Source organism: Canis lupus, chromosome 21 (genome assembly GCF_003254725.2).
Source record: "Canis lupus dingo isolate Sandy chromosome 21, ASM325472v2, whole genome shotgun sequence".
Taxonomy (NCBI): domain Eukaryota; kingdom Metazoa; phylum Chordata; class Mammalia; order Carnivora; family Canidae; genus Canis; species Canis lupus.
Genome location: NC_064263.1, coordinates 22657699 through 22684263, shown reverse-complemented (window position 1 = coordinate 22684263; position 26565 = coordinate 22657699). Strand labels below are relative to the sequence as shown.

General features: G+C 56.7%; 1 protein-coding gene and 1 pseudogene across 1 annotated transcript; one reads left to right on the top strand and one right to left on the bottom strand.

Moving 5' to 3' along the window:
• The first annotated feature begins 630 nt into the window (after window positions 1-630).
• On the top strand, window positions 631-1406 carry LOC112641942 (40S ribosomal protein S17-like; annotated as a pseudogene).
• Window positions 1407-8927: 7521 nt separating this feature from the next.
• WNT11 (Wnt family member 11) lies at window positions 8928-26016 on the bottom strand. Its single transcript, XM_025419619.3, has 5 exons — window positions 25863-26016; window positions 18804-19039; window positions 16963-17240; window positions 14010-14302; window positions 8928-9776 (listed from the first exon to the last, which is right to left on the bottom strand). Exons 1-5 carry the CDS (start codon window positions 25943-25945, stop codon window positions 9602-9604), a joined length of 1065 nt encoding a protein of 354 aa, XP_025275404.1. The 5' UTR covers window positions 25946-26016; the 3' UTR covers window positions 8928-9601.
• Window positions 26017-26565: the final 549 nt, after the last annotated feature.

The following is a 26565-nucleotide window of genomic DNA, read 5'->3' as shown; positions in this document are numbered from 1 at the left end:
GTGTCTCTCAGGAATAAATAATAAAATTTAAAAAAAAGAAGAAGAAGTAGAAGAAGAGCTGAAGTGTTCAATCCCAGCAGCATGACCTCCACGGCAAATATCTACAAGGCCTGGACTCTGCCGCAGGCTGTCCTGAGCCCTTGATCCCACCTACGTCTCTCAAGATCCTGTAGAGGGGGGACCTATGATTGTCCTCATTTTACAGATGAAGAAACTGAGGCACACAAGATGCCACGGTCACCCAGGAATGAAATGGTGGGGCCGAGCCTTGGCCTGGCTCTGGAGTCCCCTCCGATGAGTTGTCTGTGTAGTAATAATGGTGTGACTGACTCCCAGGGCTGTGAGGAAGGTTAGGCTATCGGGACGTGTGAGTGCCGCAGTGCCAAGTGCGTGAGGAGCATCCAGCAGGTGTCTGCCCGTTGCTCATCACTGCAGGAGAGGCTCAGTCCAGGTGTCTACGTGCCAAGGCATGTGAGAGCCTGTGGATCTGATTCTAAAATGGCCTGCCTTCACGTGGTGCCCCCTTTGGAAGCTTCCTCCAGGGGAGAGTCATCCAGTCTCAAGCAGCCAGGCGCCCCCCTGAAGCCAGGTCCTGGGGCTGAGCTCTGATACTTGTGCCTCAAACTCCCCATGGGTCCAGGCCCTTGCAAGCTCTGGGAGACACCCCCCATGCACACTCACCCCGGGGAGCAGCCCCAGCACACAGTAGGTGTTCAGGAAACATGAGCACGAACAGGTTGGCGGGGGCCAGGGGTGGGGATTACCATGGGGCCAGCTGCTGTCTGAGCCCCTGGGAGTCAGAGCGGAAGGAATGGCCTCTCACCTCAGGTGTAAATTGGCATTAACCTGGAGGCGGATGGGAATGCGGCTGCCCCTCTGGGTGCACCAGTCACCAGGAGGGCAGCATCCTCCAGAAAGCATAAATTTCTCTGTGTGCCAGATGGGTGATACCTGCCTAGAGCCTGGACCCGAACCCCAACCTCAGGCCTTGGGGGGGGTGTACTACAGTACTAAACGCGCCTGGGGAACGACTTCCACACCAATAAGCCGTGTGCGAGGAGATTGCCATCATCCCCAGCAGGAAGCTCTGCAACAAGATCGCAGGCTACGTCACACATCGGATGAAGCGGATTCAGCGGGCCCAGTGAGAGGCATCTCCATCAAGTTGCAAGAGGAGGAGAGAGAAAGGAGGGATAATTACGTGCCCAAGGTTTCAGCCCTGGATCAGGAGATCATCGAGGTAGATCCTGACGCTAAGGAGATGTTGAAACTCTTGGACTTCTGAAGCCTGTCCAACCTGCAGGTCATCACTCAGCCTACAGTTGGGATGAATTTCAAAGCACCACGGGGAGCTGTTTGAATCTTTCTGCTGTGCTGTAATATCTTCAATAAACCTTGGAAAACAACAACAACAACAAAAGTGGACCTGGTGGGGGGTCCTCACCCCATCAGGCCTTGTACTTCTGCTCCATATTTGGGCCAGGCTTGTGTTGGGTTCTGAGGAGACAGTGGAGACAAGATGAGGTCTTCGGGAACCCCAGGACAGCCTGAGGTACCCATGGGGGCACTGTGCGGGGCCGGGGCTAGGGACTTGATGTGGGGAAGAGCCTTCCCAGAGGCCCACAGCCTGTTGGGAGAGAGTGAGAGGGTGCCCATGTGCTCCGGAGGCCATGGGGTTACAGGGCCTCATCAAGGAGCGGGGCAAACCTCTGTCTCTGACTCCCCCCAGCTGTCGAAGGAGCAGCGAGGGCAGAGCTGGGCTACCCTGCTGCTCAGCCCTGCTCGCGGCCTCCTGTGGGACACCCCCTCTCCAGCCCCCAGAGCTGGGCTTTTCCAACAACCCCAAAGCCCCGCGAGCATGTCTCCTGAAGGAAGAAACCTTGCTCTCCCAGTCTCTGAGCCTCTGCCAAACTGTCCCCTCTGCCCAGGGGTCCTCCAGTCCCCTGGGCACTGCTTCTCATTCCAGGTCCAGCTGTAGAGATGCCCCTGGTCCCAGGCTCCCAGCTCACTTTGCTCCCCCCACGTCTGGAGATGCTAAGGGCTGGAGCCCCACTGATCCCCCAGGGCCTGGCAGAGTGTGGCTCCATCCGTACGTGTGGCTCTGGGGAGGTTTGATGACTGACTGAATTCTGATTTAGCAACAATGGCTACCAATAAATAACTCCTGCCGTTGGGCACCTGGGTGGCTCAGCGGTTGAGCGTCTGCCTTTGGCTCGGGGCGTGATCCCAGGGATCCGGGATCGAGTCCCACGTCGGGCTCCCTGCATGGAGCCTGCTTCTCCCTCTGCCTGTGTCTCTGCCTCTCTCTCTCTCTGTGTCTCTCATGAATGAGTAAATAAAATCTTAAAACACAAAAACTCTTCCCATCTGATGTCCCAAGTGTTTGCTGTGCAACCTCACAATAATCCAGAGAGGTGGGTGTAGCTATTCATGACACTTTACAGATGCACAATCTGAAGCTCAAGGAGGAAGCAGCTTATGCCAGGTCCCCAGGCAGTGAGGGCGGAGCCAGGGATCAGTCCCCGGAGAGCCGAGCCGTGCTCCCAACCACAGCAGAGCTCCCAGCCCCTCGGGGCAGCGTCCTCCCTCTGCCCCCACCCCCGGCAGGTGTGGCTTCCAAGAACTGGGACTGGCCTGCCTGTGCCCCCAGCACGCAGCACAGAGAGAGGCAGGAGCCCGAGCCCAGGGCAGCTTTGGGGAAGGACAGCCTGTGTAACATGGCCCAGTAGGCAAGCTCTGGCTGGGGCTCCAGCCCCGTGAGCCACTCGATGCTCTCTCCTGAGGCCAGGAGCTTGTGCTCACCCCCATTTTACAGCTGAGCCAGCGGTGTCTCAGGAGCTGAGACTTGCCCGGGGTCACTGGGTTTGTAGGAGCAGTGGCTCAGATCAGACCCTGGCTGGGCGACCCTAGCAGGCCACGCCCCTACCTGGGCCCCTGAGGACTCCGCATAGCCTGTGCATTTCAGATGTGTTCTGGAGACAGATACGGAGAGGGCGGGTGGTGGGTGTCTCTGGGGCGTGGATGTGGACGCGTGTTGGGGTGGGGGCAGGCTGTGTGTGTGCGCTGGAGGTGGGGGGGTCTGTTTTTGCCTCAGATGTTAAACACAGCCTGGGCTTTGGCACAGACGGGGAATGTCAACAGCAGCCACCCCTGCCCCATCCCTGAGGATCCGAGACCCATCACTGGTGACTATGGGGTCTCTGTTTTGGGGGAGAGGAGCTCTCAGGGCCAGCAGGAAGGAAGGGCAGCAACTGTTAGCAGGAGAGTGGCTCCCCAAGCTAACACCCGAGGGGCAGGAATGCTGCTGGGGGGTGGCACTTGGAGCACCGCAGGTAAGCCCCACCACACACCTGCAGGGAAGGCATTGGACCAGCCGCCTGTCCCAGAAGCTGGCCTTGGGTCACCGGCTGATGGTAACCTATCCTTGTATCCGGGAGTGTCCAGAGAAATGTTAAACGGAACCAGGGTCTGCAGCAAGCAGGCTTCCTGCCTGCCAGCTCCACCTTCTCTTGGGTTAGATGTGACTGCGACGGAGACCAGCTCTTGGGGGAGAAGAAGGACGAAATAAACCCTAGAAAAATCACCATGACACTCCCAAGTCAGGTGGAGGAAACAAAGGCATAGTCTGAGATTCTTTAGATTCCAGACATGCTGCTAGACTGCCGGCGTCCTGGAGCCCTGGGCTCCCAGGACCGTGGCACGTTTTGGGTGGTGATCCAGAATCCGAGAAAGGCTGAATCGGAATCTCGAGTTAGGAGGTGCCTTCAAGGGCATGGCACCTAATGGGCAGCTGTGCCAGCACCTCCCAGGCGGCCTCCCGCTCCACAGCCCCTGCAAGCCCCGCACACTTTGATGGATGCAGAGATGATGGAGGCATAAACACTTGGGTTTTACCTACAGCTGTGCCGCCGTCCAGGAGCACTGGGGCCTGGGCCTCTCGACCCTCTGTCTTCACGGCCAGCCCCGGGGCCAGCCTGGATGGGGTGTCTGGGATGGTTGTGTGATCTGCGGTCTCCGCTCCGCCTCCACCCCAGGCCCAGCCCTCCGGCCCCCCGCTGGAGCCCGGCAGGTGAGGCAATGGGGACCAAGGGGCCGATAAGAAGAATGTCTTCAGCAGCCATAGGCCCGGGGAGCCGAGCGGATATTGATTTGGTCTATGGGAGCAGAGGGACCCATTAAACGGGCGGCTGTTAAATGGCTCTGCCTGAAGCCAGCCGTCTCTGCGGGTGGGCGGGGGACCTGGCGGGCAGGCGGTGGCCGGGCCAGCCTGGCTAGCACCCTGCCGGGGTGGGCTTAGACGCCCCGGCTCTAATGGACCAGCCCAGGGCCCGAGGCGGCCTGGTGCCCACAGGCCCCTGAGCTCCAGCCACACCCCGCTTCTAGGCCTCTTCCCAGCAAACCGGGCTGCCATGCCTTTGCTCATGCAGACCCCGCCCTTTGCCTCTTCCCCCATCTCTTGAAATCCTCAGCTTTCCAGACCCAGTGCAAATGGCTCTTCCTCCAGGAAGTCTTCAAGGCTTTCTACTCCCTAACCCCGACACTTTGAGAGAGGTGGATTTTCCCTCCCCAAATCCCCAAAGCCCGCAGACGAGCCCTGCTGTCTTCTGACTATAGTCCTCTCTGCCACGCTAACTAGGAATGCGGGCCGCCCACTCAAGGGGGACACGTGTGCTTCATCCCCTCTGCCACCCCTCTGTCCAGGTGCAGCTTGGGCATCCGGGCACCCAGGTGATGACAGTGAGATCCTCAGCTGGGGAGGACAGTGCAGGAAAGTGTTGGCTGAGCTCCGTTCTGATGGCCACTGATGCGGCCACACGACACCTGCACCTGGACTGCATTCCCGTCCCTGTGACAGATATCCAGAACTGCTCAGCCTCCCCTCCCTCCCGTGAGCCACCCTGTCCGGCCACTCTGGCTCACAGTCAATACCCATTCAGCCAGGGCACCTCTCTCCCTTGAGTGGCCATCGCAGACTTGTAGCCAGGGAGTCTGGGATTTGAATCCCTGCTCTGCCCCTTATGGCTCTACAAAACTGGGCCACTTGCTTCTCTCCCTGGGCCTCCGTTTCCTCATCAATAATGGAGATACTGGGCTCTACCTCTCAAAATTGTGAGAATTAAATGAGACTATTATTGTAAAGGCCCAGAGATGGGCAGTGGCTGGCGGGAGTCACACAGCACGAGAGTGGATAACATGCTGGGCCCCTGCCTCCAAGCCCCAACCACCCCCCACCACCCATCCTCCGTTGGTCTGAGGTCCCGGGCTGGGGCCTGCATCCTGCTGGAGGCCTGGTCTGTGTAACCTGGCAGCTGGCCATCGTGACCTGAGGAACAACAGACCATCAGCCTGCTCAGGGCTGGGCCCAGGCCCCCCTTGGTTGTTTCTCTGGTCTGACCTGGCCTCCCCAGGGGCCCTTATCTGTCCACTCTCTCCTTTCCCACCAACCTAATCTCTCCCTCTCTTCAGGAGTTCCTGTTTCCTCTCCACCGCCTTCTTGTCTCCCTCCTCATGTCTCCAGCCAGCCTCCCACACTTGGTTCAGAAGCCTCCTCGGAGCAGCTGGTCCTGTCATCCTTGGGGAGTGGCCCTCTCTCCAGGGCCTCCTGGGCCCCACAGAGCCCCACTGGGACTGTGCTCGTCTCAGGGAGGAGAGAGGTGGAGCATGGCTATCCTGCTGGTGGCAAACATTCTGACACCTACCTGCAGGTTGATACCTGGGCTTTCTCTATTGTCAGGGTTGGCTATTGGTTCTGGGGCCTCTATAATGCTTCCAAGGCAACGGTTTGAACATTTCTATTCCAAAAGTCCAAGGTACCAAGATTTTATGGCTCGAAATCTCTGCACACAATGAGATCCTAAGACACCAGAGCTCTGAGGTTCTGGGGTTTGTGCTGGAGGCCCCACCCCTGTCTCACCCTAGAGGAGGCTCAGCCTAGCTGCATGCTTTGAATGCAGACCTGGCCTAGGAGGAACAGCAGAGACACCAGTTCCCTACCCCTTCTTGATTGCCCAGCCCCTGACCAGCCAGAGAGGTGCAGGGCTTCATTGCTTGCCTGGGTGCTGGCCAGAGAGGTGCAGGTCTTCATTGCTGGCCTGGGTGCTGGCCAGTGGCAGGTGCATAAGGCCTACTGAGTCAGGGGCCCAGCTGGATCTTCTGTCCTGAGCTAGGAATAGTCTTTTGCCTTCTATACCACTCTCCCTGCACCTGGCTGGAGTGAGGACTCATGAGAAGGGGGCTGGGTCTGGTGGCAGACGTAGCGGGACCCCCACCCCGCACCACTGTGGACCTACCATGAGATCAGGGGCAAGCCACCCCTTTTGCAGAGCCCTGCTGTCCTCACCTGCCAGATGGACATAACTGTGCCCACCTGGGGCTTGTCGTGAACATGACTTGAGACGGTGTCTCTGGACGAGCACATAGTAAGAGCACAATAAAGGGTAGTATTCGTGTTATTATGATCACCCTTTCTGAGAATTATTCTGGGTCCTTGCTCTAATTTCTTCATTTGCTTGTCCTGGTTAAGGTCCAAAGAACACCCTCAAATGCAACATTTCTGAGGCATGAGCTCAGTCCCAGGTGTGCCACTCCCAGATCCCGGGGGCCCACAGGTGCGTTGGGCTCATCCCAGCTCCTGAGGAGGCCCCAGATGGGTGGGGGAGGGAGACACAGACACAACACAGACCTGTACAACAACCTGGCTCAATGCAATGTCGCAGAAGAGCACAATGGCTGTGGGAACCTAGAGGAGGCCCAGGCTGAGGGCGGTCAGGGAAGGCTTCCTGGGGGAGAGGACCAGATAGCTGGGCCTTGAGGGAAGATTGAGCAGTGGCTGAGTGTGATGGCTGCTTTAATGGTTCAGAGGGTTGCAGGGAGCCTGTGGAAGGAGAGATCTCTTCCACCCAGGGTGCTAAGGAAGGCTTGGTAGAGAGGGTCATGACAGCTGAACAGGACTCCAGCAGGAAGAGTTCCATTCCAGGCCTGTGAAGCACAGCAGATGGCCAGAGGCAGGCCTGGCAGTCAGGTTTCTGTACCCACGAGTGCATGAGTGGCCTGCTTGTGGCTGGAGCAGAGGAGATGTCTGGGCGATTGCAGAAAATGTGCTTGGAAGAGTGACCTATGACCTGGGTGGGAGTAGGGGGCAGTCTATGCCAGACCCGGGAACCAGGGATTGGTTTTGTAGGCCGAGAGGAGCCAATGAAGGCTGTGGAGCAGGGGTAGCACCGGGCTCAGGAGACAGCACACTCCCGAACAATCCAAGGGATTGTTCAATAAGTTTTCTGCAGAGATGCCAGCAAGAGCCTCTCCCTGGAATGTCCTGCAACCCCACCACCAGCCTTATCAGCTCTGTAACCACAGGAAAGGCCCTTCCCATCTCGGAATTTCCTCATCTGCAAAACAGATTGAGAGACCAGAAGACTTATCTTGAGGTTCCTTCCAGCCTGTGATTCTGTGATTCTGGCCACCCCGAGACAAGCTCCCAGGCAGGGACTTGAATTGGAGGGTGGCCACACAGCCCTCTCTCTTCCTCTTGGTGATCAGTCCAGCCTCTGGCTGGGGTGAGGGTAATGTCCATGGCACCCATCCCCAGGTGCCTGCTTCACTTCACCCAATCCTGCCGGGCTCCGAGGCCCTGCCCAGCCCCAGCCCCTCCAGGTGGTGCCTTAGCTAGCTCTGGGCATGGGGGGGTGGGTTGCTCTCCCCCGTGTTCGTGTCTTCTCCCCCACACACAGCAATTCAGGCTACACGGTCTGGTTCTCCTCCATCCTCGGACTTGTGTGGCTATCCCGCGGATGCCCTGACATGTGTGATCACTAACTGCTTCTCTTTGGGGGGACCTACCAAGGGCCAGGTGGGGAGGACACGCTTCACTCAGCGTCACCCACCAGTGCCAGGAGAGGAAGCTGAAGCTCAGAGAGCAGTGCTGGCCACACTGAGACTCTCCCCTTTCCCTGGCTACTTCCCAGTGCCTTTGCCTCCTCCTCCCTCCGTCTCCCTGACCACCGAAGTGAAGATGGCCCAGGCCCAGGCCTCCCCTTTGCTTTCTACCCGCCCTCTTTGTGATGGTGCCTAAATGTGCATCTCAGCCTCTCCCCACCCGTTCTACTCAGGACTGAATCGACCTCCCGGTCTCCATGTAGGCTGAGTCTGAGCCCCAGCCCTCTCTCCATCCCCATCTCAGGGCTTCCAGGTACCCCCCACCTAACACTTGCGACCTTCTTAACCCTCCTTGCCCGACACCCTACAGCCAGAAAGACAGTAAATCCCTGATGACTCCACCTTTGACACAGGACAGGACTCCGACTGCTTCTCACTGCATCCACTGTGATCAGCCTGGCCCACGCAGAGGTGGGGATGTGGGTGGTAGCGGGGGGAATGTTCCCAACCACCAACTTTAATTTTCACCACCTCTGGTTTACAAATGGGGACACTGAGGTCAGGAAGGGGACCCCCCCCAGAACACCCACCAGGACAAGCTAGCAGGAGCCTGGGTCTATCACTACCTCCCTGAGTTCTGATCCCCAGCTCCCCCCCACCCCCCACCCCTGTGGACTGCACCCCCTCCCTCCCACTCCCACCCTCCCCAACCCCACCCCCCACCGTAGTAGGTTTTCTCCTGAAGCTAGCTTAGCAGGTCTGACGACACAGCCAGGCTATGCACGCCTGCCTGTGTGTCCCTGAGGTACAAAGGCTCTGCCAGCTGGGTTTATGTTTCAAGACGTCTGTCCGCGCCCTTGACCAAGAGATCTTACGGGGAGCTCAGGGCCGGAGCTGGGGGCTGGGGACATCAATCGGAAGCCGCCCTGCCTGGAAACCCGAGAGTTTGCCCTGCGGCCTCAGGACCTTCTGAGTTCACTTGAGGAGGCCATAGACCGCAGGGGCGGGCTGGGGTTCCCTCACCATTTATTTCATACAGCTGTTTAAAAAGCTTGTTTAAAATATAGATCATTATATATATTTATTTATATATATATATAAAATATATAAAGAGGAATGGAGGCGAGCCACCCCCAAAAAAAAGCTATGTTTTATAAATATTTCTGTAGCTCCCACATCCCAGAGGAAGAAACAAAACAAAACCAAAAAAAAACAAAAAAAAAAAAAAACAAAAAAACACAAAAACAAAACATTTACAACCCAAGCTAGTGGTTCCATGTGGTGGGCCCAGCAGGCTCAGACCCTGGGGCCGGCGTGGGGGTCTCAAGGGCTGGGCCTGCAGAACATTCTGATGAAGGCCAGCTGACCGCACCCCCTTCCCGGGAGGCTGGTGTCTCTGGCTGCGAAAGGTCAAGTCCATACCAGTCCTGCCAAACCCATGGCCCTGGCTTCTGAGGCCGGCCTGGAAGGCAGCGCGTGGGCACTCCCCGGCTCGGGCTGCCAGGTTATTTTTAATCTCGTCGGTTTCCTCTGATGTCCGGGCCCTCCTTCCAGGGTGGCCAGGCCTTCTGTCCCTGGCAGTGGTGGTTTCCAAGTGGAGGCAAAGCACAAGCCACCTCCCATGCCAGGCATCTGGGATCCCCAAGCGACAATCCACGGGGTGTGTCCGGGCCCCGGGGTGGGGGGCGCAGGGGGCTCCAAGGGTCCCGGGGGCGCAGGTGGGACCTCACTTGCAGACGTAGCGCTCCACTGTGCGCTCGCAGCGGCGGCAGGTAACGTAGCAGCACCAGTGATACTTGCAGTGGCAGCGCTCGACCACGCGGTCTGTGTAGGGGTTGTAGCCACGGCCGCAGCACATGAGGTCACAGCTGTCACTGCCATGGGATGTTTTGTTGCACTGCCTGGAGCGGGGGAGGGAAAGGGCGGTTAGGGAGGGCACACTCCCTGGGGGCGGGGGGACCGCAGCCTCCCGCTGCCCTCGGCTGCCCACTCAGCTCCTCTTGGAAGGGGTCTTGGTCTTTGGAGAATTTTAAATAATCTCCTTCCCTGAGAGTATTTCTCACTTTTCCCTAGATTTCTTTCTTTCTTTCTTTCTTTTTAGGGGGCAGGGGTTACCTTTAATGCTGAGTTTTGTGCCAAATCCCTATGATGCCCTGTCCCTGAGTATCCCTGTCCACCCTCCCCCCTTTCCTTAGATTTCTAACAAGCATGTAGCAAAATGATGGGAGGGTTTTGTTTTCTTGGGGGTGACATTTTTTTCCTATTCCTCCTACTTCTAAATACCTGAAGGAGCCTTAACCACTCTAATGATCCTGTCTTCCTATCTGATCTTTAATTATATTAAAGATATATAAATAGCTATATTTATAAAGATAGTGTAAAGACAGTTTATAAGTGTAAAGATAGTTTTTTCATTTAGAATCCCGGGAAAATTCTGGAACAGACAAAATGATGCTGGATATGAGGCAAAGTGAGTATGTGGCACACTGTTCGTTGAGAGAGAGGCTCTGTCAACCATTTGCCCCTATGTGCCAAGCATTTCCCTCCAGTATTTTTTTTTTAAGATTTCATTTATTTATTCATGAGAGACATAGAGAGAGAGAGAGAGGCAGAGACACAGGCAGAGGGAGAAGCAGACTCCATGCTGGGAGCCTGATGCGGAACTTGATCCCGGGTTCCCACCCTGGGCCAAAGGTGGTGCTAAACTGCTGAGCCACCAGGGCTGCCCTCCCTCCAGTATTTAATCTTAGAGGAGGCACATAGGGTCCTGGGGTCAGTGAAATGATTATGGCCATTGCACAGATGGTAATGGACTTAGTAAAGGGCAGAAGCTTGCTCAAGTTCCCACAAGAGTCTGTGGGTAAGCAGGGCTTAAGCTCAGGGGTCCTGAGACCAAGTTTAGCACACGCTCTCCCTACCCTTAGGGCAGAGAACCCAGAGGCTTCCAGGGGTTGCATTTCTTTCCGAATCACATGGCTGTGGGAGAAAACACTGAAGGTCCCTAGGAAACCCAACCATCCGGCTGTAGGCTGGCAGTTCCTCTAGCTGGGCTCAGGCTAGCAGGGATATTGTTATGGGAGGCAGCTGGGTCCTCACAGCCACGTGGACTCAGGAATCCCAGAATGTCCGAGATGGGCGAGTTCTAGGGATGACCAAATTCAGCCCTCATATTTCCTGATGGGGAAGCTAAGCCACAGAACGGAGAGGAAGCCTGCCCAGAGTCACACAGTACAAGCATGGGCTCTGTGAGAGTTCGGGGAAGGCTTCCTGGAGGAGGGTCGTCTAGGCCATGTCACGAAAGACAAGCAGAAATGTAAGATGGAAAGGAGGGAAAGGGTGTTGGGAGCAAAGAAAACAAACAGCCTGGGCAAAGGCACAGGACCTGACCTCATCTAGGTGGCGAGAACAGATGGAAGGTATAGAGCTGGAAGTAGGGAGGCCAGAGGAAAGGCCAAGAGCAACTGAGAAAGAGAGGCGGAGACCTGGACTAGGAGGAGGCCACGGGGCTGGAAGGAGGGAGTGCAGGGAAGGAGAGTCAGGAGGTGATGGTGACCCACAGGTAGGGGCTTCGAGCAGTTCCAGGAACAGCAGGAAGAACATATGCCCCAGAGTCAGACAGACCCAGGTTCAAACCCCAGCTCTGCCACTTACTGGCTGTGTGCCTCAAGGCAAGCCACTTAACAAAGGGGACTCTGTCCAACCACTCAACATCAGTCGTGCCCCCTGGTCTTATCCTGGAGGTCTCCGACAGCTCCTCCAGGAAAGGGTGGTAGGAAGCTGGAAGAGTTTCATTTTTATTGCTAGATCCCTGACATGTGATGTTTGAAACCTGAAGGCCAGCCCCAGAACCAGACAAGGTCTGCAGTGGTGCCTGAGAGGGGGAGCTTGGGAGAATGGAACTTCGGGAAAGATCCAGGGGCCCAGGGCAGGTTGCCTTAGTGCAGGGGCCGCTGAAAGAAACATGACAAGAGAGCTGGGGTTTGGAATGCTGACTGCTGCTGTGGCCTCAGTTCACCAAGCTGGGTTTGAGGAAGGCCACAGGACACTGTCCTCCCAACAAGGGAGCCAGCCTCTAGAGGTGCCACCCATGCACATGCTTTTCACAGTTAACAAAGCTCATTCACCTCCAACCCCTTATACTCCCCAATCCCCCAACCTAGTAGAGCTCATGCTCCCCCTCCTCCAGGAAGCTTTCTTGATGTCCAGGCTGCGTCAGGGGCTTCCCTCACCCTTGGGCTTTTTCCTCTGTCATGATCCAACCACTTGGTTCTCCCCCTTCCGTATTCTTGCCAGAGCCTCAAGTAATAAGTACATGTGAAAGTGTCTGTGATACTCCTGAGACTTTGGAGCTGTTTGTTACTGCACAGAAAGCTGACCCATACAGGTGTCTGCAAAAGCCCATGCTCAGATGAATGGCTGAGAGCTGTGCATGGAGGGAAACCTGGTGGCAAGTGGGGGACGCATTCAGAGAAAACAAGGGAGCAAGTGATGCTGCGTGAGGGGGCCTCCTCATCAGTAGCCCTGGGGCAAGCAGAGTGAGGCTCTGGGTAAGCAGAGGCCCGGCAGCCCGGGGGCGGGGAGGGGAGACCATTAATGAGCCCGTCCCATGGGACTGACACTGCCTAGCACAGAGGAGCAGCTCAGTAAGTACAACTGGAGACTGCCGGCCGCCCCTCTGCTTTGCACAGAAGACGAGGCTGAGCCTCAGAGAAGTGAAGGGATTTTCTCAAGGTCCCACAGCTAGGAGGCTGTGTGCTGGGGTGGGAACTGTCCTTCCTTACACACACACACACACACATCGCCCCCATGGATCCGGGGAGACCCTCTGTTTGCTCTGGGCTTTTCCCAGCCTCTCTGGGTTCTAGAATCTCTCTGCCCCCACCCCATCCTCATCACACCCACCCTGGCTGCCTCAGACCAGACTCTTGCTCCTTCCTGTCTCCCTGGCTTGACCTGGTTCCATCTTCACTTCACCCGACCCCCTCAATCTGGCCTCCAGATGGGAGCCAGGGCCTCCTCTCAGAGCCTGCTGCCCCGGTCTGTTAAGATGGAGCCCCCCAAACCAGCCCCCCTCTCTTGGAGACAGGAACGTGGGCTGCGGAGGAAGCAAATGCTGGCTGGGCACCAACTATGTGCCAGACACGTTCTCAGACACCCTCACTCTGGTTCAATATTCTTTTAACCCCGCAGAACACTAGTTTTGTGGAATGCTATTAGGGGCTCCTTAATAAAAGAGTTCCACAGCCAAACACCTCTGGGAAACGTTGGCTTAGGCAGATCCTTTACTGTGGGATTCCTCCGAGCCTTTAAAATGTTCTCGTGCTTTGCAAATCGCCAAAGAGAATTTCCCAATCATATCTGATTGCAGAGCTATTTCTATTACAGCATCTCAGGACTAACTTCCCCTAGAACCATCTCTGGGAAATGCTGCTGCCCTGAATCCTCACCAGCTCAGTACACAGTAGGTCCGCGGTTACCCCTGGTTCTCTTTCTCCTGTCCTGAGCCCGCTTCAGCAGTAGTGACGGGGTCTGCTGTTGGGACCCCAGACCCGGCTCCTGAACTGGGGACCAAGGGGAGAGAACCGGGCCCGGGAGGTGGTGCATGTGTGTCAGGGAACACGGGGGCACTGTCCGTCCACAAAGCAGGCCTCCTGCGCCCGCTGCCCTTCTGAGAAGCAGTTGCCTGCTTCAGTCTCTGGCTCAGTGCAGACTTCCTGCGTGGCTGTGGGCTGGCTGCTGCCCCCTTGTGCCTCAGTTCCTTATTTGTCCAACCAGCAGCCAAGATGACATCGACCCTTCACTTACTCACTTGACAAACACTTCTTGAGGACCCGTCTTATGTGGGGCAGCCAGCCTCCCAATGTGGTCACCGTCTCTCCCCATCTCCTCCACCAGCCTCCACTGCCCAGGGGCTCCTTGCTTGAGCCACATACACTCAAGGAGCTCTGCTGGGGCCCTCTTGGGCCCTGGCACCTCTGCTGGGCACTCCTGGGGCCCCCTCCATCCATGGGCAGGGACTCCATTCCCCAAGTGCCAGCTGAGGCAAGACCATGTGCCTGGCCTTGAGCTGACATGGGGCACCTGCCACATAGCTGACCCTTTCCCACCCTGCCACCCTGGCGGCAGACCCTTACCTGTCTTGCGTCCCGTGGGAGCCCACCTTCTCGTTCTTCATGCAGAAGTCGGGCGAACTCTGCAGATAGACAAGCTCTGAGTCCTTCACAGGCCTGATGTCCAGGTCCTTGGGCACCAGGTGCTTGCGGGTGCCCATGGGGCGGTGCACCACCTTGGTGGCCGACAGGTAGCGGGTCTTGAGGTCGGCAGCCACATCCCGAAGCTCCTGCAGCCCCTTCCAGCAGGTGCGGATGGAGCAGGAGCCAGATACCCCATGGCACTTACACTTCATTTCCAGAGAGGCGCGCAGAGCCTGCAGACAGGGGAGGGCGTCGGGCTGGGCGGCCAGGGTCCCCTCCCTGGCCTGCCCGGGGGGACCCTGCCCTCCCACCCCCCACATGCTGGGGACTCTCAGGGAGTCACTGACTACTCTGGGCCTCAAGTGAGGGAGCTTTTGGCTCTAAAGCTGGAGAGTGTTGTAGGTTCTCAGCTCCTCCTCCAGCCTGGGGGGAGCTGGGAGGGACATGAAGGGAATGGCATTTGTAGGGATAACAGATGCCAACTGCCCCAATACATAATATGGCTTAATCATTCTAAGAGTTCTTCACCGGAGGTACCATTACTTTCCTCATTTTAAAAAGAGGAAACAAAGGTTCAGAGAGACCAAGTCTCAAGCTCAAGTTTGCACAACTAGCAAATCCTGGAGCTGGGATCTGAACTCAGGTCTGAGGGCAAGCCTTTTAATTGTTCCATGCTTTTCTCTTGCACAAAACTGGGGCTCACTGAATCCTTGTTGGATAAAAAGGGGAAAAAGAAGGAAGGAAGCAGAGGAATGAGGGGGGAGAGAGGAGGGGAGGCAGGAGGTAAGCACATGGGGGCACGTTCCCTGGCCTGGCTGGCCCTTCCTCTGCACTGCCTGGAGCCCCCCAGTGAGCCCCGTCCCGGTCAGCCCCTCTATCTTACTCTGTGCAGGGCAGGCACATAATTGCTACCTTGCAGAGTGGTTGCTGGGATTCAAGAGGGGACACGTATGAAAGGGTGCTGTGAACTACAAAAGTCAAATCAACACTGGTTTGAAAAATTAGTCTAATGACTGTGGTGCAGCAGGGAGGCTTGAGCTCTGGGGCTCGGGGAAACTCTAGCCCTGGCTTCTGAAATGACTTCGTCCTATCACCTTCCTCGGGCCTCAATTTCCCCTCGGATCCCTCTGCCCCGGGGCCAGCCCTCCTGCCTGCCCTATGCGGAGCTGCAAGGCTTACGGGTCCTCTGGGCCTACCCCTGCATTAGAAAGAAGGGGAAACTGAGGCCAGAGCGAGCAGAGACTTGACCAAAATCATTCGGTGAGTTAGTGCGGGAGCTGGTCAAGGTCCCAGGGCTCCTTCTTCACCAGGAAGTGGGGAATGAGGGGGTTCACTGGGTCTAAAATCTGGAATTGGCTCAGCAAAGCCCGCGGAGAACACGGGAAGGAGGTGAGCCTGACTGCATGGTACATTCAACCTCCCAAGGGCATCAAGGTACCCTTCAATCATCATCGACAGGTGAACTATGTTTAGTTCCTCAGCTCAGATGGGTGGGAAGGGGCCCAGAGCTTCCAGACACCCACCATGGGCCAGTGCTAAATACGCCGTATCTGTTACTTCATTTAACCCTCACGAGTCCTGTGGCTGCGGGGAGGGGACCGGGTCCTTTTGCAGATGGCCTCAGGGCGGCCGGATCCTCGGCATCAGGGCCCCAGGGACAAGCAGAATGCACCCCTGAGGCTGAGAAGCCTGCCTGGACTGCTCGGCAGGAGGGGATGACTGTTTCCCCCAGCAGCACAAGAGTGAAGCTGGGTTCTTGGGCTTGGGGCTGGCTTCCCAAGGACAGGGGCAGGCCGGTAGGATTGGGAGGCAGGAGTCCTGGGTCCCTGGCCAGGCCCTGCTACAAGCCCATGGGGTCTCTTGGCCTCAGTTTCTCCAACTATCCAAACATGGCCTGGACATCCTAGAATCCTTCCCTGAGGGAGACCAGTGAGAGAGGAAGCTGAGGCGGTGGAAACCTCTGGACTTGGAGTCCTGCAGACCTGGGCTCCATCGCTCCCTGTGTCCTTGGCTGAGCCACCTAACTTCTTTCTGCCTCCCTTTCTGCCTCTGAACAATGGGCTGCTGGGGCCGCGGGAAACCATGAGATGCCATCTGCACCCAACGCTCCACCCCTCAGGTTCCCGTTCCCCACGCGTGAGATGGGTAGCAGCATCTCCTCGCAGGGGGGTGTGTGGACTACAGGACAGAAAACTCAAGGCACCACCACAGCGCCTGGTGCTCAGATTAGTATAAAGTGGATTTTTTATCTTCTAAAAATAAAAAGGTCCACTCATTCACTTATGCATTCACCCCAACCTTCAGTGGAATTAGGCGAGGAATTAATGAGACACTGGGGTAACAGACGTGCAGGGCCCACTGTGTTCTGGAGCTGGATGGACCCCGTTAGGTCCACGGAGACCCCATAGGCTGAGGCTCTTATCCTCCAGCCCTCCCCATGCCTCCTCCCACACCCAGCCTCGGCCCGAGGCCCCGCAGGAGCCTGAGGAGGGTGGCCAATGGGGACTAGAGAGCACCAAGCCAGTCCATTTTACAGCTAGAAACAACTGAGGCCAGAGAGGAAGTGACTTGCCCAACATCACACAGCCAGTTTAGTGCCAGAGCCAAAGCAGGAACCTGGAGCTCCTGACCCCTAGCTCAGTGTTCCTTCTGCTCCACCAGCATTTCCCATTCAAATCCTGGTGGACCCCCGGAGGAGGAGGAGGAGGAGGAGGAGCCTGGCAAGCCCCAAGCTGCTGGAAAGGGGAGAGCTGGGGGAGGCCGGGGAGCACACCAGTGTGGGCGGATCGGGGCCCGCCCCCCCGCCGCCCCCTCCATCAGGGCACACTGGTGGCCCTTTCCTGGCCGACTGGCATGAGCATAACCATCTGGGGTGGGTGGGGTGGGTGGTTACCTGTCTCCCCACTTCACTGTTGTGTAGACGCATCAGTTTATTGGCTTGGGATCCTGTTTTTTTCACCTTCATAGGAGCATCGGAAAACTTGGCTCCCATGAGAAGCCCGTAGCTGAGGTTGTCCGCACATCCTCCCCAGCGGTTCCCGGGCCCGGGTGGCTCACCTGGGACGGGGCCGCAGGAGCAGCCGGGCAGGTCCCCGGAGGTGCAGGCCCGGGCGATGGCGTGGCTGATGGCGGCCGCCGACAGCGCATACACGAAGGCCGACTCCCGGGTCCCTGTGGGGAGGTGCTGGCTCAGCGGGGGGCAGGCCCCTCTGTGGGCCGGCAGGGGCAGGGGCTGCAACAGGTGGCGGGCAGACGCGCGACGTTGATCTGTCGCTAGCCGGCTCTCCCGCACACGCAGTAGCTGACTTGTACGCCCGCTCACAAACTCACCCCCACATCCAGAGGCCCTGAGGGCCTGCACCCCTACAGGCACCTTGCTCCCACACGCTTAACATTCCGCCATTCCGGTTCTCCCCCTGCTTCCCTGCACTCAGTTTTAGGGGCTACCCCTCAAAGGAACTCAGACCTGAGGGGCAGATGAGTGTGCAAAGAGCCAGCTGTAGGTTGAGCTGTGTCCCCCAAAAAGACAGGGTCAAGTTCTGACCCCTGGTACCTGTGAACATGACCTTATTAGAAACAGGGTCTTTGCAAGTATAACTGAACTAAGATGAGGTCATACTGGATCAGAGTGGGCCCTAACCTAAGGACGGGTGTCCTTACAGGAAGGGGACCCTTGGATAGAGACACATGGTGGGGGAACCCTACGTGACAGAGGCAGGGATTGAAGAGACGCATCTGTGAGCAAAGGAACATGGAGGCTGCTGACAGCCACCAAAATCTAAGAAGAGACAAAGGAAGAACTTCCCCAGGGCCATCGGAGGGAGCACAGCCCTGCTGGCACCTTAATCTCAGATTTTGGGCCTCCAGAACTATGGGCAATGCAGTTTTGTTGTTTGAAGCCCCTGTTTGTGAAACTTGGTCACAGCAGCCTTGGGAGACCCACACAGAGCCCAATGTGCCTCTGCTGTTGGATGTCTTGGCTTTAGGTCCATGCAAGTCACCTTCCCTTCTCAAGCCTCAGTTTCCTTAACTGTAGAATGGGAATGATAATACCTACCTCACAGGCTTGCTCTAGAGTTCAAATAATTTGGGAAGGAAGGAAGCATTGTCATGTGCTCCACAAACCTTAGCTGTTATCGTACAGGGGAGAGATTACAAACATTGGGGCACTTCTGCACAACAAAAACCTCTTTTACTGTACACAAGACCCCCAACACCCCCCCCCAGAAGCCACCTGCGCCAGTAAGTGGAGACCCTACCTCACTTTGTGCATCTCACAGCATCTGCAGGCACCTCAGTCTAGAATGATCTGTGGCACACCTGTCTGCCTGAGGGTGGGCTCTCTCGTCTTCATGTTACATACTCCCCTCCCGAGGGCCTCTTGGGCCTCATCCATCCTTTCTTCATGCATTAGGGATTAGGGTACACAACCATTTGTGCTACCCCTACACTGGCATATTCACTCACTGTGTGTTTATTCATTCATCAATTCATGCCTGGATACCCATATCTGTGATTAATTCATCCACCAATCCATCCACACCTGTATTCTCTTCTGTGCTTCCATCCATCACCCACCCAGTCACTCATCCACCCATCACACAGCCATCAACACCCATCCATCCATCCATGAATTCACCCACCTATCTAAACACACATATGCATATGCCTGAATTCATCCATCCCCACCTGGGCGCATTCTGCAGGCCCTAGCAGCCCCCACCGGCTCCCTACCTCTCTCCAGGTCAAGCAGGTAGTTGGGGGCAAGCTCGATGGAGGAGCAGTTCCAGCGCATGTCCGCAAAGGCCCTGCGGCAGGCCTTCATGACCTCGCGGGCAGCGTGCACGATGGTGTGCATGAGCTCCAGGTTGCTGCGGCAGAGCTGCACCTGCGCAGACACCAGCCCCTCCAGCTGCTTGCAGTGCTGCGTCTGGTTCAGCGCCAGGGCCGCCGGGGTCTTGGACAGCGCCCTACACACCACCGAAGGGCAAGAACCAATGGAAGGAAAGACAGAGTGTGAGGGGCCACGTTGCACCTGCCCTCCTGGTCCCAGCTTTCCTCAATGGGCTCGGGGGCCTTTGCTAGAAGGAGTTGGGAGACTAAGACGCAAAGACCCTGCCCCAGCAGAGCAATGGCTCCCCCTCCCGCTCCTTGTGGCCTTGGGCACATCACTGTCCCTCTCTGGACCAGGCCCTCATTCAGGTCGGATCATACCCTCCAACCTCTTTACACTTTACTATTATCCTAACCATGAACAGCTATACACCTCACAAAGCACTCATACCGCTTCCCTGTTTATTCTCACACAGCTGTGAATTAACTACCCTTTATTCAATATTCAGTCAAGGTGGAGCACCTGTATGTGCCAGGCACGCGCTGGGCGCTACATTATTACAGTCAACATCATCATAATACATACTATTAACTGAGCACTTACTAGATGCACAGTAGGAGTTAAGAGCTTACCATACATTCCTTCATTTAATTATTAAACTCGTTTATTGGGCTATAAAATCCCACACACGTGCAAGTGATTTATTAGAGGATTTAAGGAGCCACTCAATGTTGTGATAAATTAGACTTAGCCATTAACTTGCTGTGTGCCCTTAGATAAATCACTGTCCCTTTCTGGGCTGCAGTGTCTGTACCTGTTAAACTATTTCCCAGAATGGAAAAGTGAGACATTCTGAAAAAAAGGGATCCATGGTTAAACACATTTGGGAAACATGATGTACTCTGTCCTCTTTTGGAGAGTAACTGATGCATATGTACATTTTAAAGGCCCTGAGAAGGCCCACAGCAAAGCAACAAGGTTTGGTTTTGTTTAACTCAGGAGTCCGCTAAGCACAAAGCTCTTTGAGAAAAGCTCACCTCATCCATGTTTTGGGAAATGCTGGCCTGGGGGTCTCTATGAACCCTGGTGATGTTGTAGGACCCAGGAGCTTCCCAGATCCAGACTCTAGGCGCTGGGATTGCAAGGCTCTAGGACCAGGGGTACATCTCGGATGCACCTTTCTCCCAGGTCCTGCACCAGGCAGCACCTCTAAGCACAGACTACAGGGACTCCATGGCAAGCCCCAAGAGGGTTCTGCATGGACTCATCCCCTGCCCCAGAGTCAGCTGGCCCCCAGCAAGCCAGCAGAGACCCTGGAGGAAGCAGGGGCAAGGACAGGCCGATCTGCAGTCACAGTGTTGGGGGCCCCGGCTTGCTGCGAGCACCAGAGTCCTCACTCGGGGTCAGGGCTGAGACTTGATGAGGCCAGGATCCCAGAACCCCCAGCCTGAGATCCCAAGGGAGATCGTTTTAAACAAGAGCACAGCCCAAGGTAGACTCCTGGCTCTGTCATTCCCTTTGTGACTTTGAGCAAGTCACTTGGCCTCTCCTAGCCCAGTAACCTCTCAGCATTCCCTGGGGGAGTAACTCGGTGGGCCTCAGTGCTCTGCCCAGGGCTGACACACCGGCTCAGTGCTCAGCGAGGGGAGCTACTGCAATCACTGCCCTGGTGGTCTGCACCCACATAGTCAAGGCCGAGGGCTGCCTCAAACCTGGTCCCCCAGCCCTCTCTAGTGTCCCCTCCCTGTCCCTGGTGTGCTCTACTATCTGGCCATACCAGACTCCTGGCTTCTCTGACAGGGACCGCCCCACCACCCTGCCTTTGCCCAGACTTTTCCTGATGCCAGGAATACCTTTCCCCTTGCTCCTACATCTAAATGAATAAATGAACTGGATCTACTTGTGGAAGAAATATTTACTAAGCACCAACTCTTCTTGACCTCATTTGGTAATGAACACGACACATGATCCTTTCCTCAAGGAGCCCGGGGTCTAGTGGCTACACAGACCTATCCCAGTTAGAAGGCAATGACCCAGATGTTCCAGCTCATGGGCTGGCCCAGGGGAAGAGCCCAGGTTTAGGGAGCAGCTGTATGACATGGGTAAGTTACTCAACCTCTCTGTGCCTCATGGTCCTCATCTGTTACAAGAAAAGGAGAATTTCCACTTCAAAAGGTGATGGCAAGACTTCAATAAGATAATGCATATAAAACATATGGAACATTAAGAAAAACATATGGAACATTCATAAATGGGATTGCTTCTGCTTATTGCCAGTGAATCCTGGACTAGAGGGAGTCAGAAGCCCTGGGTTCTAGCTCCAGTTCTGCCCTCGTGTGCTGTTGTTAACCTTGGGCAAATTGCTGTACCTTTCTGAGCATCATCTACCAGATGGGAACTCCTAGAGGTCTTGGAGAGGCTGATGGGGATAACAGGTGCTACATTAAGTCCTAATAAGTCAGTTTCCCCCTGCCTCTCCCTCTCTGCCATGCCCCACCCAGTTAGGGTGGTGCCACCCCAACCTGAGATAGATTTTGGCTATCCTGGGCAGTCTGTCCTTAACTGTTACCCCCGGCGCGTCCCTACCCTCCAAACTATGAGCAGGTCAATGCCTGGTCTATTCGGATGCAGACCTAAGGCATGGTTTCTGACCTAAACTGAGCCATCAGGTCCTCCCTGGCCCTCCCTGTCTATGCCAGGTCACCTCAGGGAACCTCTGGTCTGATTTCCCGTAGCCTATACCAGGTGAGGTGTGATCACACAGAGGCAGATAGATGCCCTCCCCTCGGCCTGTTTCTTGGTTGGTACAGCCCTCCACCCACACCCTGCTAACTGCCCCCACACACCGACACACTATCCCCGCAGGCGCGGCACTCCCCATATGGCACTCCTCTCGCCTCGTGCCCCATCCCTGGCTCACAGCGGGGTCTGTCTGGGGGATTACTCCCCCACCCTTTGTACAGAGGAGACACAGACGGATGCCCTGTTTCCTCCTGATACCAACCCTGTAGACCTGGCCTCTCCTTCCCAGGTTCGCTCCCTGCCGGGCTGGGCCTGCCAACACTCAGCCTGCCCGGATCCCGCTCTGCCCTTCATCCTTGCCCAACTTTCTTTCTTCTCCTCTGAGCCAGTTTTCTGTTTCACGATGGGAAGGATGATACGAGATATGCCAGAAAATCCCGGCACGGCACCAGGCACGCAAGCAGTGTGGCTGCCTTCTGAGTCCTTGCTCTGGGCTCCTGCTCCAGCCACGAGTTAGATAATGAAGGCTGAACCCTTTCCTGGGGAGCTCAGTGCAGACAATTCCTGAGTACCATGTGCTGCAGCTCCCAAGTTGGGGGGTGCTCTGTGCTCCTGCTGCCCGGGGACCTGGGCCACTCTGGGTATTAGCCTGTCCCACTCTGAGTCACTCAGCCTCCACCTCCCCAGTCGGTGGGGAGAGGAGGTGCTATGAGGGGAGCCCCAGAGAGGAGCCTCCCAGAGGAGGCACAGACTGTCAAGGAGGGCAGAGGACAGATAGGAAGCACCCCAGAGAGGCTTGATGGGTGAGGAGCTACTGGAGAGAGTGGTGCAGGCAGAGGGGCCAGACACAGCACGCGAGCCGGGAGATCTGGAAGCAGGAGGCGGTGGATTCCACTCCTGAGGAGGGCAATGCGGTCATCTGGTAATTAGTGGTAATGACCGTTTCTAACTAAGTCCCCCTCGGGGAGGTAATCAAGGATTAGGGCAGGAGGCGGGGGAGTTACCCGTCTGGACATCTCCTCTGGCTTACCTCGCTGCAGCAGATCCCTAATTGAAAACATTTTGGTTTATCAGGGGATGGGGACATGGGGGAGAGGGTAGAAGAAAGGACAGAAGGGGACAGAGTTCACAAGCAAGGCCTGTGCCAAGGATGCCACCGTGGTGGCCAAGGTCTCTTCCATCTGGGAGTCGAGAGTTCTCCTGGGAGTGGCTCAGGGGCAGAGACCTGGGTTTCGGCTCCAAGTCAGCCGCTCTCCCAACACGCGACCTTGGGCAAATCACTGGCCCTTCCTGGGTTTGGTGTCCCTATCTCATCATTCAAGTGGGGACACTGAGGCCCAGAGAAGGACTGGGCTTGCCCAAACATGTACACAGCCAATCAGACAGAGCCAAGCCAGAACCCAGGCTTCCCAGATCCCAGGCCAGGGCTCTTTCACTTCCATTTTAGAGATGAGGAAACTGAGACTCAGAGAGGCAGAAGCTAGTGACTTGGCTGAGGCATGGCTAGTGGCTAACAAACTGGCAAAGCTCAGGCTGAGGCCCAGGCTCCCAACAGGTGGGCCTTTTGGGCCACTGAGCCACATCTGGTTTCAATTTCTGTGTCCGATGTCCCTTTCACCTTCAGCTCCCTTTCCAAAGCCCAGGGCAGCAGTACCCCCGGGGTACAACCCCAGGACAGCTGAGTCTCCTGGGTGAGCCCCTACCTCCTGGCCCCACTGTACGCTTCCCTCGGCACAATTGTCCTGTGGCTCCCTGAGACCAAGAGGCCACAAGCCAGATGCCCAAACTCCACATCCTACCTCTACTGCCTACCAGCTGTGACACTCTGTGAGTTAGAGGCCCCTGTGTCTCCATTTCCTGTTCTATTCAATGGGGGTGAGAGCAGAACCCACCTCCTGGGAGATCCAAATGAAACAATATATATAAAAGTGCTCAGAACAGTGCTTGGCATGTAACAAGGCCACACACACACACACACACACACACAAACACACGGTTGTTATGCTTAAACTCCACTCCTGTCTCTCCCTATATCTTTAGCTCCAGCAAGACTTTAACTATTATCAAGGGTTTGGCTGAATGGAGCCCATCTGCCTGGGTTCTGATCCCACAGCCACCATTAACTAGCTGTGTGACCCTGGGTCAGTAACTGATCCTCTCTGTTCTTTAGTTTCCTTATTTATAAAATGCTAGTGACAGGACTTTCACCTACCTCATGAGAATAGTATCAAAATTAAGTGACTGAAGCTCTTGGAACAGAGTCTGGGGACTTAGAAGTGGGCTCTTACAATTCTTGGTTTCTTTGCTTTCCCCTGTGCACTGTCCTGCCTCTGCTTTTGTTCCTGCTCTTCCTCCTGCCCAGGTGCCTGCTTTACATTCCATCCCTGGCCATCAAAATCCTACCTACCCTTTGAAGCCCAGCCCAAAGTCACCTCCCTCAGATGGAACTAACTGCTCCTCCTCTGGGCTCCCACACTCTCTCTCCTAGGACACAGCCCAAAATCCACTTTGCTAGGAGCTCCTATAAGGCAGACACTGAGTCGTATCCCTTTTTGTAGCAGCCAGGTTATGCAGTGGGGGACTGCATGGACCTTGGGCTTAGCTAGCCATCTATTCTAGGCCCTCCCTGGCCACATGCCAGCATGGGGGCTTGTGCAAGTCACACACTTGTCAGAGCCTCAGCATTCTCACCATGGTGTGGGAAGGACAGCACTGTCCCCCACAATGCTCTAGGAGCAAGCCTAGTTTTGGCCTCTGACGTGCCTAATGCTCTTTGGCAAATCATTCCCCCCACCCCAGGGCCTCAGTGGCCTTATCTGTAAAATTGTGTGGTGGGTGAAGAGGACTTGGACGCTCTGATCAGAGGGTCCCACCAGCTAGCACGGTGCCAGGTACTGGCAGTAGACGGTGGCCAATGTCTCACAGAACTAATCGGAAGCAGCTGAGAAGAGCTGCTGAGCCCAGACTTCTTGCAAACATGAAATGCAAGAAAGAAGATGGGGTTACCCTCCTGAATCACCAATTAATCGGTAACTCAGCCGCAGCCGGGGCAGGGCCAGTGACCTCAGGACTGTTTGCTGGCGGCCCAGCCACAATCGCCCAGGCTTGCAGCTAATCCGCGAACCTTCCTCATAAACCCCTCCCCAGCCCCCATGATCTGTCCCTGCCTGTCTTATCTGCACGGCCTCCCCACCCCCCAGCTCCAGTCCTGTCTTGGATGTCCCCACCATTCAGGGAGTCCCTCCACCCAAAGTGCCCTCCTCCCCACCGCCCCCACCCACCAAACTCCTAGAGACTCCTCAGGCCCAACCTAGGAACACTGCCCCTCAAAACTCACCCCAGCGTCCAAAGTATGTGTCCCCCCACCAGGTGGTCTCCCCTCCTCTGGGCCCCCACGACACCACCCTGGTCACTCTTAGGGCACTTGGAGTTATTTACGGCCTGGGCTTATCTCTTGCAGTCCGGAGGGCAGCTCCTCCAGGAAAGGGCTGGGTTTTACTTCTCTCCCCAGCCGCCCCTGCCCCTGCGTGCGTGCGCACAGCCCTGCACAGAGCAGGCACTCCCTTCTGCTTCTGCGGGGTAGAAGAGAGCCCCCGGCTCCCACCTATCGGCCCATTAATAATTTCTATCTAAAGGAACACCCTTCACATGTGCACAGCATCTGACAGTTTAAGAAGTTCTTTCATGAGCCGCTTCTCATCTGACCTTAGTGCAATAGAGGATAGAGACTCCTGCCCTCCTTTGAGAGAGGACGTGGAGGCTCCCAGAGGTTGAGTGACACTTCCCCCAAGGTCACCCAGGTGGAGGGAGGGGTCGGGACTGTTTGAGGATCTTCAGCTAGGGTCAGGAGACCCACGAGGAAACAGTGAGCAGGCCCGTGTGCAGGGGCACAGACCCTCCTGACTGGGCCCCCGGACCATACTGTCTTTTTCCATCTGCCCCTCTACGGGTCTGGCGCAAGGGACAGGGCAACTCTGTAGCTCTCCACGCACGCCCTGTCTCGCTCCTGCCTCACGACCCTTGGGGAGGTGAGGCCAATACTCTACGAGCAGGAGAAGGAGGCGTAAGGAGAGTGACTTGCCCACGACCCCCAAGCCAACTCCCGCTCCTGGGGCTTGGGCACTCACCCGGTCCCCGGGGAGCCCCCTTAACATCAGCCGCTGCCCGCGTCCGCCTGTCCCCCAGCCCGACCACGCAGACGCGAGGTCCCTACTTACAGCCATTTGATGCCGTAGCACACGCCGGTCTGGAGCGCCAGGGCGAAGAGGAGCGCCTCGCACACCCGCGGCCGCGCCCTCATGGTGGCGCGGCACGCGCGCTCGGGGCGCACCGTCGGGAGCTGCTGCACCAGGTCCGCCGCTCGGCCCCGCGCACGCCGCCTGCAGTCGGGGAGAGCCGGGGCGGGGGTTAAGGCGGCGCGCGGGGCGGAGGCCGCGGGGGCGGGCGCGGGCGCGGGCGCGGGGGCGGGCGCGGGGGGGCGCGTTTTATTCAAATTACAAAGGAGGGGTCGGGCCGGGGAGGCCGAGCGCGCGGCGGGCGTCGCCTCCCGCCCCGCACAGCCCGGGACGCGGCCGGCGTCTGGCTCGAGTTCGGTGTCGCCGAGCGCGGCCCCGGCTGGGCTCCAGGCTGCCCGCGATCGGGACGGGGGCGGCGGGGCCGGGCCCGAGAGACGGAGCGAGCGGGTCCGAGACCGAGGCGGAGGGAGCAGCCGGGCCCAACCAGACCTCGGGAGGCTCGGAAAGGAAAGGAGGAAAGGGGGCAGGGCCGAGGCCGGGTGCGCGTGCGAGCGCCCAGGATCTGCGTTATCTCCGAAATAGTTACTAGTCAGTAGGGAGGGCCGTGGCAATCCTTCCCCTCTGGGCCTCAGTTTACCTTCTCTGTACACGAAGGACACAACTTGTGATTCGGACAAAATTCGCC

Bases quoted from the DNA above. Each gene is read 5' to 3' on its own strand.
- WNT11 (XM_025419619.3), bottom strand. From the start codon at position 25,945: ATGAGGGCGCGGCCGCGGGTGTGCGAGGCGCTCCTCTTCGCCCTGGCG. The intron at 19,040-25,862 runs GTAAGTAGGGAC...GGTGGTGTGTAG, and splicing joins TGCTACGGCATCAAATGGCT to GGCGCTGTCCAAGACCCCGG. The intron at 17,241-18,803 runs GTAGGGAGCCGG...ACCTCCCCACAG, and splicing joins CCTGCTTGACCTGGAGAGAG to GGACCCGGGAGTCGGCCTTC.